This window comes from Aplidium turbinatum, chromosome 14 (assembly GCF_918807975.1).
Source record: "Aplidium turbinatum chromosome 14, kaAplTurb1.1, whole genome shotgun sequence".
Lineage (NCBI taxonomy): Eukaryota > Metazoa > Chordata > Ascidiacea > Aplousobranchia > Polyclinidae > Aplidium > Aplidium turbinatum.
The window spans coordinates 12919158-12936526 of NC_137485.1; the positions used below are offsets into that span (position 1 = coordinate 12919158).

The 17369-nt window shown below is 38.1% G+C and overlaps 1 protein-coding gene across 2 annotated transcripts in view; it reads right to left on the reverse strand.

Moving 5' to 3' along the window:
• The window catches only part of LOC145783270 (syntaxin-1B-like), a 57930-nt gene that overhangs the window by 16606 nt on the left and 23955 nt on the right, over nucleotides 1-17369 (reverse strand). The window contains exons 4-7 of one of the 2 annotated variants that reach the window (XM_082595095.1): nucleotides 13534-13685; nucleotides 10892-11083; nucleotides 8252-8389; nucleotides 5996-6106 (exon numbers count right to left, since the gene is read on the reverse strand). In XM_082595095.1, the coding sequence (XP_082451221.1) occupies nucleotides 5996-6106; nucleotides 8252-8389; nucleotides 10892-11083; nucleotides 13534-13685 (593 nt within the window). Of the gene's footprint in view, nucleotides 1-5995; nucleotides 6107-6204; nucleotides 6316-8251; nucleotides 8390-10891; nucleotides 11084-13533; nucleotides 13686-17369 lie in introns of both variants that reach the window. The other variant, XM_082595096.1, reaches the window with a different exon arrangement.

Below are 17369 nucleotides of genomic sequence, written 5' to 3' on the forward strand. Positions count from 1 at the left end.
TTTTCCTAAACCTTTAAAGTTCGAAAACCGGAAGGGGACTAGGTCGGATAGTAATCCGAAAACTAAATCTCGAAAATTCGTTTTGACGACAAAGTAAGTGAACAACAAAAAATGATTCAGCAGTTCTCCTAAATATCGATTAGTGAAAAACGAATAATGATTTCGTTGCTTGCATAAAAAAGCAGTGAATAACGTTCATTCGATATTTATTTTTAAAAGGAATGGGTATGAGCATTCGATATTCAGAAAGCAACGAATAACGCTATCGAATAGTGACAACTAGTCGTTACTTCCAACCCTGTCTATGACATCGCCAAAAAAATGCAGTGGACCTTCTCTGACATTTTTGGGGAAGACAAGATTGTGGTTATGTTAGGTGGGTTCCACATTGAGATGGATTTGTGGAGCATCATGAGAGATCTTCTGCGTGTGTCTGGATGGCCTAAAACCCTGAAAAATTTTGGGCTAGTAAAAGCAGAAGCAGTAGCCACAGCTTTTCTGAAAGCATCCAATGTAATGAGAACAAGATATGCCCATCAAGTCACTGTTGTGGTACTTAACAGCCTTCTAAAACGAGCGTACGAAGACAGTGGAACCGAGATGGCTCTTGAAGATTAGGTCATTGTAGCTTCCCAACAGAGTCCAAACGTTCAAATTCTGGCTACTCATACACAAGTACCAACAGACCATATTCATGTTCATCGGGACACATCGGGAGAGGAAGCTAGAACTCATGGTTCATACCCTGCAGAAGCTTGCGCCTCTGTTCTTTGCTCTAGACCAGTGCTCTGCAACCGGTGTGCCCGGCACACCACTGTGCCGCGAGGCGATACTAGGCGTGCCGCGGGATAACTATCATCAGAATATACTTTTTGAAAAGAAAGGAGTTTTTATGTTTTAAAAATTCACGCTTTACCACTGCAAGACAACTCAAACTCTAGTTAGACTTCCCACAGTGCATTTATGATGTTTTTGCCTCGCAACTAAAGTTTTCGCAATGGGAAGGCTGCACTAGTTTAAAAAAAGGCTGGTTAACGTGGTTAGTGTGTTTTTAGAAGTCAGACTAGGTCATTTCGAATTGTCGGTCAGCAGTGTTTAAAAAAAAATTTCGTAATATTTTCGTAATATTAAAAGCACAGCTGTTAAGTGTAGTACGGTTTGTCAATGGCGACTCTATATCTATAACAGATGAGTATTTATTTTGCAAAGAACTTCCAGAACGAACGACTGGCCAGGAAATTTTTAGAGAGACCAACGAGTTTTTCATAACCCACGGTATCCATTGGAATAACTGAATCAACGTTTGCACAGATGGTGCTTCAGCAATGGTGGGCGAAGAAAAAGGTCTTGATGCATGGGTAAAACGTCAAAATCCAGCAATTCAACTTACGCAGTGTTGCTTATAAGGGAAGCCTTGATGATCAAGAATTTGCCAACAGAGATGATAGAAACAATGAACGACTATATCCAAATTGTTAACTTTATTAAAGCAAGAGCTTTGAATTCAAGAATTTTTTCATTGCTATGTGAAGAAATGGGTCAGAAGATCAATCACTGCTATTTTACACTTCTGTGCGTTGGCTTTCTCGGAGAAAAGATCTTGCAAGACTTTTCGAGCTACGGCATGAAATAAGTTAATTTTTATTAAATCAGAACAACCATGATTAGTATAAACATCTTGAAGATAATTAATCATTGAATTGCCAAACTTGCATGCATGGCCGACATATTTGAACATTTGAATGAACTCAATATTACATGCAAGGCAAAGGTGAAAACGTACTGACATGTTCTGACAATATAACAGGATTTAAAGAGGAAATAGTACTCTGGAAAAACGAGTTAAGAAGAGGATCCCTGAAAACGTTTCCCAAAAGCAACCTAAATAGTATTGATAAAGAATTGGTGTTTGATTTGGCCAAAGAGCACTTAACTTTGTTACATGAGAAATATGATATGACCATTACTTTTTCACAATTAACACGGAACATACGAATGGATCCGAAATCCTTTAGCGGTAATGCTGAAATATCAACGCAAGACTTGACTTTGCCTGTTAGAGAAAACTTTCTTGAACTACGAAATGACAGAACTTTGAGATTAAAATTCAGCGATGTTCCACTTGATGAGTTTTGGATTTGTATTGAAGAAGAATATAAGCAAATTTCGCAGGCTGCAAATTAAAATTCTGCTCCAGTTTTTTTTCTACTTTGGTATTGATCAAAAACGATAGAAGATCCGGCAAGAAATTGATGGTGAACTTCGAGTTGTTCTTTCAAATACTGAGCTGAACATACAGCGACTGTGCTCATTGAAACATTTTTTTTTACATTTTGAAAATGTGTCGGCCGAATTGTGCCGCAGAGTTTTAAAGAGTTTTTAAGTGTGCCGTGAGTAAATAAAGGTTGCGGAGCACTGCTCTAGACCACCACAATTACGCAAGGTGGATTCCAATCTTCATTCGAGACCTGGAAGGTCTTCCACATAGCATCCGGAAAGAATTTAATATAGGACACTGGACAATAACTCAAAGCAATCACTGTTTCTCATCCTTACCTATCGATCAAGCACACGAGCAAGCCAACAAAAGGGTGAAAGGAGTTGGTGCCATTATTGGTCTCACTGAGAATCGTGACATGTTGGAACGCTGGATATTAACTGGCCCAGAAATCAGCCGTGTCATTGAGGAGTTCAGTGGTGTAAATGCTCACGATGATGAAGAAGAACTCCCTCATCATGAGGAAGGATGTGCATCTCAGCACCGATTTCTACGCCATGATAAAGACATGATGGAGGTGCTGCTGAGCAGTGGGAACCCTTTTGAGTTCAGTGGAGACATGGTTACCGGTACATTAGTTAACAAGATCTGTGAGTCGGCGGTTGCTGCTGTATCTGTCCATAAAGTCGAGTCTCTGGAACAAGAGCAGTACAAAACTTCAGACAGAGTGTGCTTGAGTCCAATGACACATCTTTTATAGCGCCGATCAAGCGCAACAACTTAGTGTTCTTTCACGAGAAGAAAACACAAAAAGTCAACAATTAAGCCGAAAATGCAGCACTTCAAATGTCACACATAGCTTTTCAGGCAAGCTTTTCTTGTATTAGACAGCCGCAGGGGGAACTTGGAGAACTTTTCATCACAAATCTTCCCCATACCCACCTGCGTTGTCTTCTGAAGGGTCCCTCAACTCTTGTAATAAGTCAGATTTTCTGGTAGGTTATATAGCACGGAAGCCAGTGCAAGTAGCGCAATGTCTGTCGACGTGGAGTTACTTGCGCCAGATGTTTATGACTTCATTATTATTGACGGTGGAGTGCTGATACACTCACTTCCTGGTACAACTGTCCAAAGCAAGACCTTTGATTCACACTTCGACAAGGTATTTTGCGCAAGAGTTCGTCATGACTTGAACCGATTGACAAGAGTAGACACTGTCTGGGACCAGTATCGTGCACTGACGATCACAAAAGGCACAAGGGAAAAACGAGGGACAGGCATCCGACAGCGCGTATCTGATACTGCCAAAATCCCAGGAAAATAGCAGAAGTTCTCTTGCAAATGTTGATAACAAAAAGGAACTGTATTCCTGTCGATAACAGAAGAAGAGTTCCCTAATGACAAGAATGTCTACATCACTGCAGGTGATCAAGTCCACCATGTTGGGGACGGTCCACCAATAAATCAATGCAACCATGAGGAAGCTAACATGGCACGTGTGTCTTAGTACATCTCCTCCACGTCCTCCAATCTTCGTCAATTGGGATGGTGTATACTGGAGATACAGATGTTGTTGTAATCCTTCTGAGAATCACATAAAGGCTCCTGAACCCGGCAGCAAAAATTTGAATCTCATTCAAAGCGGGAAAGAGAACCTAATGATCTCCCTGAATACTATTGCCATAAACTTAGGCACGACAATATGCAAAACCATGGCCCTTTTCCATGCTTTCACTGAGATCAGACAACACTTCTTCTTTCAAGTTCAAGGGTAAGCGATCCTGCTGCACGTTGATGCACGAAGTTCCATCCCTTATGAAGCAATTTGCAACTATTGCCGACACTCCATTCCAAACATCCCCAAGGTTGAAGGAAGTGGCAAAAAACTTTGTCTGTAGACTGTACTCAAATGAATCTTGTAATGAGGTCAATGATGTTGACCTCGTCCGAATGAAGGTATTCTCACAGACAACTAGGGACGTGGAGAGAATTCCCCCAACTAGTGATGGTTTGGATCAACATCTAAAAAGAAGTGTCTTCCAAGCAAGCATCTATGCAACAGCCCACATGTCCATGATGCCTGTCATCAACCCAATTGACCATGGGTGGAAGGAAGAGGACGGCAGCTGCTTCCCATTTGGACCACGATGTGTTCCATCTAAATGTGAAGTGCACTTGCACAATTACCTGCTCTTGGTGCAAATGCGTAAAGACTAAGTTAAAATGCACACGTCAGTGCAAGTGCACATGCAAGAAATAGCTAGACTACTGAACAATTTTCAATATTAACATGTAGTCTATATAAAATATACATTATACAATTATTACAATACATGGGCCTTCGTTAATTTGTTAGCCATTTTCTTATTGAATGTATTGCTTCGAATAGTTTTTCGAGCAATTTTGCAAGCCTTTTGTTATGATTGAGTTTGCTTTATGACCCTAAACCAGGGGTCGGCAACCTTTTGAACGCAGCCGGCCAGTTTTCGAATTATGTGGCTATGTGCTAATGTTATGAGTTATTCGAGTGCCAAACATCTTTTTGGTGAGGACAGTTTTGCCCTAACTGCCCTGAACTATACTAGCCGAATCTGTATTGATGTGGTGATACACATTTTGCATTCTTGCGTGCCTTCGACTAACTGTCTGGTCTGCTCTGCATTGCTTCGCTATTTCGCAGTCATTCGTACTTCTAACGCAGAACTAACAACAAGATTGTTGCACATTTATTTGGAAGTTAACTCAATATAAGAAAACATATTGCTCCAATCGTGTTTATTTTATTTTAACTGAATTGCTCATACATACAAACCTAGGTTTCGAGATCAAAACCACCATTCTAGGATCAATAATATAAAAGTTACGAGGCATAATGTGAAAAAATCTGCAAATTGGCAGCCATCTTGGATTTTGGCGACCATTTTTTTTTCATCTGACAGCTTGACACTCGAACCAGAATTGTTCCATAGGCCTTTACCTTCAAGTTGGTACTAAGAACAAAACTTTTGCATCAAGTTGAAATGAAATTGAAAAAATACACAGGCATGGAACCCCACTATAATGATTATTTCAGCCGTTGTGCTGTAGGTACAGTATCTCAGTAAATTATCTGATGGATGGCGTGAAAAAGCATTGTGTAAAGAACTCTGCGTTGGAATGTGAATAGCACGAAAAGTGTAGGCATTTCCAACGAACAACCGTGAGCGTTCATAGGAATAGTCCGTAATCATAAACAATGAGAACTGGGAGGTTACAGTTGCGTTAAAATACCGTGTTTCGATGTTAGTCGACGCGGAACTACGTTCGACGACGTTGAGATTATACCGTCAACGTGACATTACGTATCGGTACAAGTATTAAGTATTGTTGTGATGGCATAAGTATTTCAATGGGCAAAGAGATCTACCCTGTTATGACAAGGTTTGCTGTAGCGGACAGACTAATCAACAGCATGAGCAATAAGAAATATATTTCGTACAAAGCAAACAATGTCGGACATGGAATTAACACCTAACCATTTGATTCGAATCCCAATGTGTATCTTTGTTTAAAACCGTTTGACGCTCCCAGCGTACGATCAATAATGAAACATGAAGTGCAGTAGACACACTCACCAGTCACACAACCATGCACAAGACTATCTACGTGCATATCAAGCATACAAAACACTTTGTGTGTCAGTTCAGTCTGTCGGTCACATTCAACAAAGAGCAATTTAACGTGAAGGTGTCAAGACAACATCTCACCACAACAGCACATCTCTCATGCTTTTCTCACCCTTCTGGCTTGGCTTTGGTATTTGACAGCTTTCTTGGTGTCTGAAACTGCCCTTTCTACGTAGTCCACCGAGTGCTCAACGTCATATTCTATTCTGTCGATGATCTCTCCCTTTCGGGATGATAAAACAAAACTTTATAAAACAGGTATCAGTCCCTGCTATGGGGCGTGACGGTTAAAGAGAAACGGAATGAATGCGACACAGTTACCTTTCTTGCTTTTTTTTGATAACCAAGCGCACCCCCCGTGTCTTCGACCGCCTTGCCGATGTAACTACTCGCATTCGCGACGTTATATTCAATTTGATTGACCATTTCCCCCTGAAACATAAAAATTTTAAAGTAATAAAACAAGACGTTTGATTTTATATACAGCATACCCAATGCTCCAAGGCGATGGAAATGAGATCGCAAAGGCGAGCATAGGAACGCCAACAAGTTCCATCAGATGTAAAGATAAAACAAAATCACTAGTCACGTGTACAATGACTACAATGTGGCCACTGACGGATCGTTGGAGGTCTTTCAACTACAGCTCGACCAAAGAAAAGCGCAATTTTTGCATCGTTTTAACGTCAAAATGTTTTTTTTTGTATTTTGGGGTGTAGCATGATCCGGAGCATTTTACATGGCATGCCTTCGAAAAGAATACAACCAGAAATAAAATGTGACAATATTATAGCATCTATAATACATTCTACATCCACTCAATCGCCTTTGGCTCAGTGGTATGTATAGTAGTATAGCTCAGAGAAACACATTTTCTACTCCAAGCATTTGCATGAAACAAATAAAATAGTGACAACATTGAAAAAAGATTGTACAACATGCAAACTACGTCGAAAGAGTAAGGCTGAAGCAAAGAAGACCATTATTTCGGTTTTCACACATAGTGAAAACGTAATTTAGTTTTGCTTTATCAATAACAATTTCTTGTTAAGAAAGGGGCGTCCTTCACGGCTATCAGCACAAGGCTGAGCACTCAATAGTACAGCGAGCAGTTGCGATTCGCTAACCATAACGGTGTAGCTTCCACGGTAGCCATTCAGACCATCCAATCAACAATATGTTTATTTATATATTCAACAATTAACAATATACTTAACAATAACAATATATTTATAACAATTTAAGTGACATTTATGAATACCTATTTATTCTGAAAAAACAAAATATTAAATCAGATTTCAGAGAACTATAAACGTTCCACGTATTTCTTTTACAACAACTTTTGCTGCTTAAACTAAAATAATGTCAAATCCTGTCTCGTTGATTGGTTTTACATCTCATCTAGCAAGAACAGTCATTTTTACATCGCTTTAACGTCTGTGAATATTGAATCAATGTAAAAACACTGATTTGTCTGACTAGCATGTTTGTGATTTAATGATATATATATTGCGTCAGCAAGATAGTAGAAAAAATGAGAAATCGAAACTAATTTATAAGTCGTGTTGTGAGAAAAAGTATCGGACTCCGATTCAATCTATATATATATCCTATATTCTCTGAACAACAGCAATTACAAACTCTAGGCAAGCGAAAAGAAAATGCCAATCAAGTGAGGCGATGTCATTGCTGGCTTGATTCCAGCATTAAGGAAAAATGTAGAGAGAGATAAGACGAAACTTGCACTTAATATTTTAAAGCAAATATGGAAGAGCAATAGCTGACTAAATACCAGCAAAGACTTCCATAGTGGGATAAAAACTGCACCCAAGCCAACAAAAGGTGTCGTTTTCATCATTTCAAGGCCGGGCAGCATTTAAACAATGCAAAAACGAGCAACTTCAGCTTGGTGATACAGACGACATCAACATTGACAAGCAGCACATGCAAATCAGCGCAGTGAAGGAGTGTATTGAATTAAAAATGTATAGAAATGTCATATCTAAAGCTGTGAAATAGGTTCAACTTTCAATCAACAATCGTGTTACCAAACAAGAGTACAATTACTGCACGACAAATTATTAAGAACAATTATTATATCAATAATATCACCTGGGCTTTTCCCAATTAACAATTCTCTTCGGGATCCGCGCTCAGCAAAAAGCAAGAAATAAAAAAGAGTTTTTACACCTGTCAGAACTCTTGTGTCAGCTACAATTTTCCATCAGAAATACGCATTAAAACTGTTTGATTAAATAAAAACTGTGCAAGCCAACAAACATTTAGCTCTATGGCCACCACTAAACAACTCGAACTTAGCTGTTCAGTTTGTAGGTTAAATGTCTCAGTCTACCGTCGAAAGCCGTACCTGTTGTTCTACAAGCATAGCCATATCCATGAACATGTCGTGCAGTTCACGGATGCTGGTTTCTAGCTTGATAATGTCGTTGTGGCGTGCCTCAATGTCATTCAAAGCTTGTTTCGTTTGCTGGGTGTTCATTATAATCTGCAAACGTACGAACAGTTAACGAGTGGAAGTGTAAAGAAAGAGACAGACAAAACCTTTTTAAAACGCTTGAAGATTCTTTTTCCTAAAACTCCGTAGCACATTCTTACAATATCTCCAAAGTTGGGAGCAAGTCTTTTAGGCGCTGACAGTTAGGCGCTGGTCTAATAGGCGCGCACACTGTGGCGTCTGGATATTTAGGTGCGGAGCACTGTGGCGCCCGGTCATTTAGGTGCTATTCCTAATAAAGTCTGTAGATTGTATCAGCTTGGTAGCTTGCCAGAAAATTATATCATGGCTTCAGTGAGTGAAGCTGCTAAAACCGGCAATGCTTTTCACACAAAATGTTATATTGAGCAGAAAAATATATTGTTGTTTTATTGATTTATTATTGTTTTATTTGTTGTTAGTCCAAGTTTGCGTTGGTTAAAGCTTTATCAATAAATTATTCAAGCTTCCGAACATTATTGAGTTCACTTTTTAGTTAACTCTTTTGCGACCACGGACGTATACACACGTCTTGGGATTTTTGCCATGATGACCAAGGAAGTATCCCTACGTCCAAGGTTAAAAGGTAGCCTATTTCAAGCAAAAAAAATAATGTAAATGATGGCAGATCCATAGTCTTTGCCTGTCCTTTTTTAACTAATTAAAAAAAAAAAATTTGGCGGTGCAGTTATCGGATGAGGACTTCTTAAAGATGGGGACACAGTAGATTTTTTTTTCTTTCATTCATTAGAATTGGCAGTCAAAACTGGCTAGGCAACCCCTTACTTTGGAATTTCTCGATCAAAAAGACTGTAGGCTAAATTACGTAAACTTTTTGCTTAAAATTTTCCAAATTTCTCCATAATCATTCTGCTGTACCTCCTAAAGCATTGCGCGCAGAAACGAAGTAAATTTTTTCTCATGTGCAGAATTGTTTTGGCATTCGATTAAACTACATATATTTTCAAATTATTTTATCATGCTTGGGTAGTAAAGATTATAATGAAGTAGCCTACACTTTTCTGCCAATTTTTAATTTTTTTAGAAATTAGAAAAAATACCGTTTGGAAAGTTGCTAGTTGTACATACAATGTTTTAAATTTTATTGCAAAGCTTTGCATCTTCGGATAGCTGAAGGTGTATGCTTTCATTTGATGTCAAGATTGTGCGTCTACGTCGATCACATGACATGTTTTTACCGCGTAAATACAACAGATTTGTGTAAAAAATGTCTGGTAATTTAGATTAAATATAAATTACTTCTGTTCGGGATGGATTGGCCATGTGACGAGAACGCGTAAGACGCTCTACTACTGTTCACATGAATACATTTCTACAGGGCATATAGGCTACACCTTGGCTACAAGTTGCAAGCATAATGGTGAGACTTCGCTCGTTATTAAACCCAGTCCGGGTTTTGACGAAAAACTAAGTTACTCTTCACTCAAGCCTACCGCCCTCTTGAGTACAGCCTATGGTACATTTTTTACTGATGTTTAGTTATTATTTGACCTAACTAAAAGTGAACTCATACATGTTCGGAAACTTGAACAATTTATTGATAAAGCTTTTGCCGGCGCAAACCTGGACTAACAACAAATAAATGCTGAACACGCGCATTAAAAAAACAACATATTTTTCTGTTCAATATAACATTTTATGTGAAAATCATTGCCGGTTTAAGCAGCTTCACTCACGGAAGCCATAACATATTTTTCTGTTCAATATAACATTTTGTGTGAAAAGCATTTTCGGTTCAAGCAGCTTCACCCATATATTTTTCTGTTTAATATAACATTTTGTGTGAAAAAGCATTGCCGGTTTAAGCAACTTCACTCACTGAAGCCATGACCAACAACGCACACGCATTAACAAAACAATATATTTTCCTGTTCAATATAATATTTTGTGTGAAAAGGATTGCCCGACGCCCCTACCTACCTGCCAAGCTGATACAATTTACAGACTTTACTAGGAATAGCACCTAAATGAACGGGCGCCCTAGTGCTCCGCACCTAAATATCCAGACGCCACAGTGTGCGCGCCTATTAGACCAGCGCCTAACTGTCAGCGCCTAAAAGACGTGGACCCCCAAAGTTGCCGTTTACCCCAAAAATATCATCAGCTGTACCCCCACTGTAAAGTTGTTGGAAGTCACGAAAGCTTGCAAATAATCGTCAAGCCTGCTGATCTGCAAAAACATCCTTGAAAAAAAAATTGAAAAATTATTTCTAAGCAAATAAGAACAGTATTTTTCCTAAAATCGATGAATTTAAGGACAACCTTAAAACTTTCCACAAAACTTCAGGGGATCATTAAATGGCCGATTGAGAATCACACCTACGAGAGTTATACATTATAATGTATAACAGTGTATAATACAACGTATCTAAAAAGGGTCATTTTAACAACAGTGTTTCGTGTTATAACTGAATAGATATGGCTGGATTGCTAATTTAGCGACAACAAGAAACTGTTGAAAAAACATAGTTTTAACGCAAAAAATAGACCTACCCCGCCGGTGAATATAGCTGGACTGCCATCTTTGCTGTTTTCGAGCATGTTTTCAAGCTCGTTGTCTGACACTTGCCGACCAGTTATTTCCAGTTGGCGCTGGATTCTAGCTTTGCATCGATCACGATAGTCATTTTGCGTCGCGTTGTAATCCGTCATCACTTCAATAAACTTACGCGTTAACGTGGAATGCTGAAACATAAGGTAGTGTTCAATACACCACAACCAATATACAAATGCCCTAGCACAATATACAGTCATGTTCAATAGAGGTCGAGCCATCAGAATCTACGGTTCGAACCGAAGCTTTGCATTAGTGCCAAGCAGTTCAATCGCTCTCAAATATGAGTGTTATTCTTCTTGTATAGAACAAAACATAGCCTAGCGATCTATAAACACAGGCCTTGTCAACGTGCCAACCAACAATAATGACTGGAGGCCAATGCAATTTTGATTTTAAACTCAATGCAAAATATGCTTTATATCATTTTGAAATGATAGTTTTGAGAATTCAAATTGCCAAAGTGTGATCACTAGGGTCAATAAAGTCAAGTATTTTTAGTAATTTATTGAAGTGATATTAACTAAGAGTTCTAGACACAAGAAGTAGGTTTCAAAATCTTAACTTGTTAGGTCAATAGAAATCCAATTTTTAATCGATTGGTCAATTTTTCAATTTTTGACACGTCCAGTCCAAATGTTTTCCTTTAAATGCTGAGAAAAACTAATAATGCAACAAATTTTTGTTCATCGATTTCAATTTGTGTTTCGTTTAGCGTCTTAAAATTAAAAACGCTGCAAAACAATGACGACATTTCTAGGATAATGAACACTGACAGAAAAGAAAGTTAATTAAGCGCCAGTTCGACAACGCTTAAGAGCATGTAGCTATGTCTATGGTGAGACACTGAGTCGATTGTGCAGTGGCACACTTTGACAATCGGAATGGCCCGTTTCGGTGAGTTCGATTCGGTGAGTCCGATCCCTTAACGTGGGATTTTTTCAATTTTTTTTTTAAATTATCGGGTACCGTAGCCTAATTATCATTGCCGTTTTAGGGTTAGGGATTAGGGGTTAGAGGTTAGGAACTCACCGAATCGGACTCACCGAATAGTAGCAGACCCTTTGACAATAGCTCGATTTCTCTCATGATTATCAACAGTAAGCTGCTCTAGGGAGAATTGCCCACAGCCCTTCCTAGAGGCTCTTTTTTTTTTTTTAGAGGGTCTAGACGAGAGCTATGGCCTACTAAACTGAACATTATGTTACATTTCAACTCTTGTTCTTGGTGAACATGATGTTTATTGTGGAGTGAATTGCCTCATGTGGTCTCCAGATGAGACTAAATATGTTCTGTTGAGGATTTCAATGTTTTTTCGTTGATTTAATTTTTTTCCTAATGTAGCATTTTTTCACATATAAAACACAGGAAACAATGGTTCAATCAGTCAAATTTTCGTTAGGTCATTAAAGTCAATTTTTTTTAATTTTGAAGTCAATTTTTTAATTTTAAAGTCAATTTTATTTTTAGGTCTATAAAAACTTGTCCTGTAGTGATCACTGAATCTCAAATCACTGTAAAACTCCCAGTTTCACTTCTAAAAATAACAAATCTTTCTCTATTATCAATGTTGCCAGATGCTCTTCGGATTTCTAGCGCAAGTGCTAAAATGTAGTCCATATTTGTACGGTAATAACAGCACATGAGTAACTGATAACCGCACAAAATAACCACACGAACACGAATGACGCAATCTCTAGGCCGCAAAGCACGAATGACGTAAGGCCCGAATGACGCAGACATGAATGACGCAAGACCTGTATGCCGCAATGCATGAAGGACTGTTTCGTTCTAAAATCAATTGTTCTTTTGAATGCGGTAGTAATTACATTTGTCAAAGCAGCAAACTCAATTTTCATTTTTATACAAACAAAAAAAAAATTTTTTTTTATGAGACCTGATTTTTTTTTACTAAAACTAATTGTTTTTTTTTTTCATGTAGTATAACATGGGATAATAATGTATATTTTTGTTATGGAGAAAATCAAAGATGAAATTGCTACCGTGACAAATGAAATTATTACCGTATTCAAATGAACGATAAATTTTAGTACAAAATAATCAAATCTCACATCATTCATGCATTGCGGCATTCAGGTCTTGCGTCATTCATGCATTGCGGCATTCTGGATTTGCGTTTCATGCCTTGCGCCCTAGGGATCGTGTCATTCGAGTTCGCGTCATTCGGACAGCGGCATCAAGTCGCGTACCCGCCATGGCACAGAATACATTATGCATTAACAAGTTTATATAGTTAGCAAAACCGACTTTTCACAATGATTCAATAGGTAGCTAGATGGTAGCCTACTGCGTGATTTATTTTCGTCCTCGAATTGTATCTCATCTTGAGAGAGCCTCTGACAGTATATTGGCATATTAACCTCATTTAAACTTGGTTGAGATTTTAACCTGTCACACGTAAAGACAGCTGACAAGCCAACTTTACAACTGAGGTTTATCGTTGACTAAGTTATTTCAAACAACACCAAATGTAATGGCCGCCGCCGCCACGCCTTAAATCTGAAATTGAAAATCAAGTATGACTCGTGTACAGCATTGAGCAATTGAGCAATGAGCATACCTGTGTTTTTTGTATTCTCCATTCAGCAGGAGACACCAATGAATTGTCGGAGGTATTTTCAATCGTTTGTTCTATTGCTTTTAACTTGTTGCGGACTTTATTGGCGTGAGCTTTAATGCTGGCCATGCAAGCTTCCATTTCCTCTTTAGTTTCTTAAAAAGATTGGCATAAAAAATTAACAGATTGTTTGGATTAAAGAGGCAATGGTTACAGAAGGTTAGCGAAGGCAAAATAACAAGATATTTACTAACAGTGATTGGCCCAGCTTAATGATATTGTATCAATTCTTGTGGTGATGTGCAAAAGTTAATGATTTAAAAAGTATCAAGGACCCGATGATTTGTTGACATGTTAATTAGAGGTTACGTTGCACTGTGGTAAAAGCTTGTTAGCAAGTTGGCAGTTTAGATGGATTGAGTTGCTTCGAGCATCAAACGTGAACAGGTTGACTTGGTATCCTACATAAAACGCTACAAATAAGAGAAACTATCTAGTAATCAATAATTCATAATAGTTTGATGCACAGTCGCCTTGATAAGCAACACAGCATCGCGGCTACAAAAGTTTCCGTCTTTATATCGCTTCAACGTCCAGCGATGTGGATAAGGAAGCTTTTACTGGCTGGGCTAGCCGTTTCAAGAACACACGGTTGAGCAAGAGTCGCAACTGTGTTTGCCATGGCTCTGAAGCAGAAACCAATGTCTTAGCACGCCAAACAATGTTTGGCCAAAAAAATACTTTTTGACTTGAATGAACCATTCAAATTACGAAACAAAAACAGAAAATCAATGCAACAAAAACAGAAGATGGGTGATATGATAGCCATAGTACAAACACACTCTAGTATCACAAAACATCTGTACTTCTGCGCTTTTTTTTCAAACTCGTACTCTATAAGCCTTTTTGGTGTTGAAAGCATGCGTTTTAGCTGAAATACGAGTTGTCCGACAGCTGAATATAATTTTCATTGCTAGCTTTTTTTTCAATACTGACGAAAATAAATCAGCGATATTCTTTAAATCCGTAATTTTCAAAGTGGAGGGCAAAAAAAAGTACCTGGCCGTCTAAACCTCTATTTTTAAGTAATATACTCACAGTAGATAGCTACAAAAATGATGTCAATTTTGAAACGTATATTTCACAATAGATGTGTTCCTGCGCAGTTGCAATTCTACAGCAAAGTTAACATTTTTTCATAAAAAATTGTTGCGTTTCTAGTGCCAGTCATCTCAAAAAATTTACAATACGGGTTCTTTCATTTATGGTTTCGCCGTTTTCGAAGGAAATTTAATATCTTTGAAAAACCTGCAACGATTGTCACACATGGTGCTGTGCTGCTGTTCCATGGTGCGAACTTTGGAAAGTAGAAACCCATTAACGTAATCAGACCCCAATGGAAGATAACAAACCTACACATGACGCGGTGATCTACAACCGTCCCCCTGCTGAATTTGTCCCAGCGAGCAAATTAGTTTTTTTTTCAGTTGGATTCAGCGTTGGCATTGGTTTAACACCCGCACTTTGCAGACGTTGAATCAATGCATAAATCACTGATTTTCAAGCTGTTGTACTCGCAGAGACAACTCAGACAATAAAAATCCGTCATTGTAAAAATAACGAGTTTTGCTATCTGAGAAGTTGTCTTGAACTGATTTTAACACAAAACAAAAGTGGCATCTGCCTTGCGCCTTGCCAACAAAACTTGTGGTTTCTCAACTAAAATGTGTAAACGTTAAGTAGTGTTGGGGCAGAGTTTTGTTGTGCATCACAGACACAGGAAGTCGAGTAAGAACGCAGGTTTAAGGCTCACATTTTATAATTTAAACTTGTATGCACAAATCAATATCTTTAAACAAAACAAAAATTCAGTGAACATCCTTCCTTTCGGCTGTACAAATGAAGCTTAGCGTTATCTCTATGAATGCGTCAGGTTTGCTCACTTTCTTGACGGAATGGCCCGTTTCGGCGAGTCCGATTCGACGAGTCCGATTTGACTAGTCCGATTCGGCGAGTTCCCTATTCGGCGAGAGCCTTTTTCGGCGAGTGCCCTATTCGGCGAGTTTTTGAAATTTTTAAAAGGAAATTATCGGGTACCGTAGCCTAATTACAATTGCCGTTTTTACATAGTTTTAACGTCGCTAAACGTTGAAATCGTGCAGAAAGGAATAAAAATAAAATGTTTGAACTATTATAATAAATTAAAATTCGTCATGTCAGTTCAGTTGTTTTTATTTTTGACCATCATATCAAAAACAATACACGTCGACATAGCAAAGGTGTAGAAAAAGGTAGAAGCGACAAAACGCGAACGTTAAAACGTGCTTGTGACCGAAGTAAGTTATTGAGTTGAAAGAAATTTGGCACGGTCGCAACACCTTCAGAAAAATTTAAGATATGAAGGAAAAATAAAAGAAAATGTTACAAAAAAAATCATGCTTATGTGTATAAGTTAGTACTTTTGAATAGTTAAAATGATTAGTTTGGATCAACAAATGAGAACCCATTGTAGTAACAGAATGAAAAGGCTAACCAAATGTGTGGCCTATCGTTTTAACGTCGCTAAACGTTGAAATCCTGTAGAAAAGAGAACTTTGCTGACTAGGATACGTTGAAACTGAAAAACATTCACAGAAACCCTACGATACATTGCATTTTTAAGATAATGTATTCAGACGTTGAATCAATGTACAAATGAAATGTTATGCTAAATGGGTTCTTGGAACAATTCGAAGGGCTTCTGTGAATGTTTCTCAGCTTCAACGTATCCTAGTCAGCAAAGTTCTCTTTTCTACACGATTTCAACATTTAGCGACGTTAAAACGATGTAAAAACGGAAATTTTTGCTGGTTGGGATAACTGGGCTACGGTACCCGATAATTTCTTTTAAATCCAAGCTGTAGGCCACACATTTGTTGATCCAAACTAATCATTTTAACTATTCAAAAGTGCTAACTTACAGACATAAACATGATTTATTTTATTTTTTTTGTAACATTTTCTTTGTTTTATTTTTCCTTCATATCTTAAATTTTTCTGAAGGTGTTGCGACCGTGCCAAATTTCTTTCCATAGGCGCCGACTTTTCAAAAAACCTTGGGGGGCGAGAAAGGTGATAACGTCATAACCATAGCGCTATGATATTTACTCAATTAAAATAGTCTTTGATTAAGCTTAGTGTCTTGTTTATATTGACAAATAGGTCGCAAACCGAATTTATTAGAACCGCTGCTTGAAAGGATTAGTTTTACGCACGCAGTACGCCTAGTCGTAAAAATTTTGATATTGTTAGCTCATAATTGGAACTGTTGGAAAACAAGCCGATTCATTTCCTTTTCGTGCGAGTGAACAACAACGATCAAGACAGTGAAGTTATCGAAATAAAACGCAAAAAATCATGATCTCAAGCAGAGTGAAAACCCGGTATCAGTTTTATTAACCTCGTTTCGCTAATTACTTACTTTCAAAGCGTTGACAACGGCGAAGTGTTTTCTCTTCTGTTTTTTATCGAAAGTCTTTATAGTCTTTTATTGAATACAGTAGGCTATACTCGAGTAAAGGTCGAGATGTTCGCAAGTGATTTTCACCTCAAAAAGACAAGTTCAACTAACACGGGACAAGCTGTTGTCTCCAGCTCAACAATTTTCAAAATGAACGCACTAAAAATCATTGTCGACGTAGATTACGGATTGTGAAATCGCGTCGGCTTAAGTGAAAGTTTTGAATACGTTTATTTGCAGTGATTCAAACTTAATTTTCAAATTCAATGATTTCTTGTCAATTCTAAACTTTATGCACTTGTTGAGCAATATGCAAAGCTCACGAGACAAAACAGAAAGA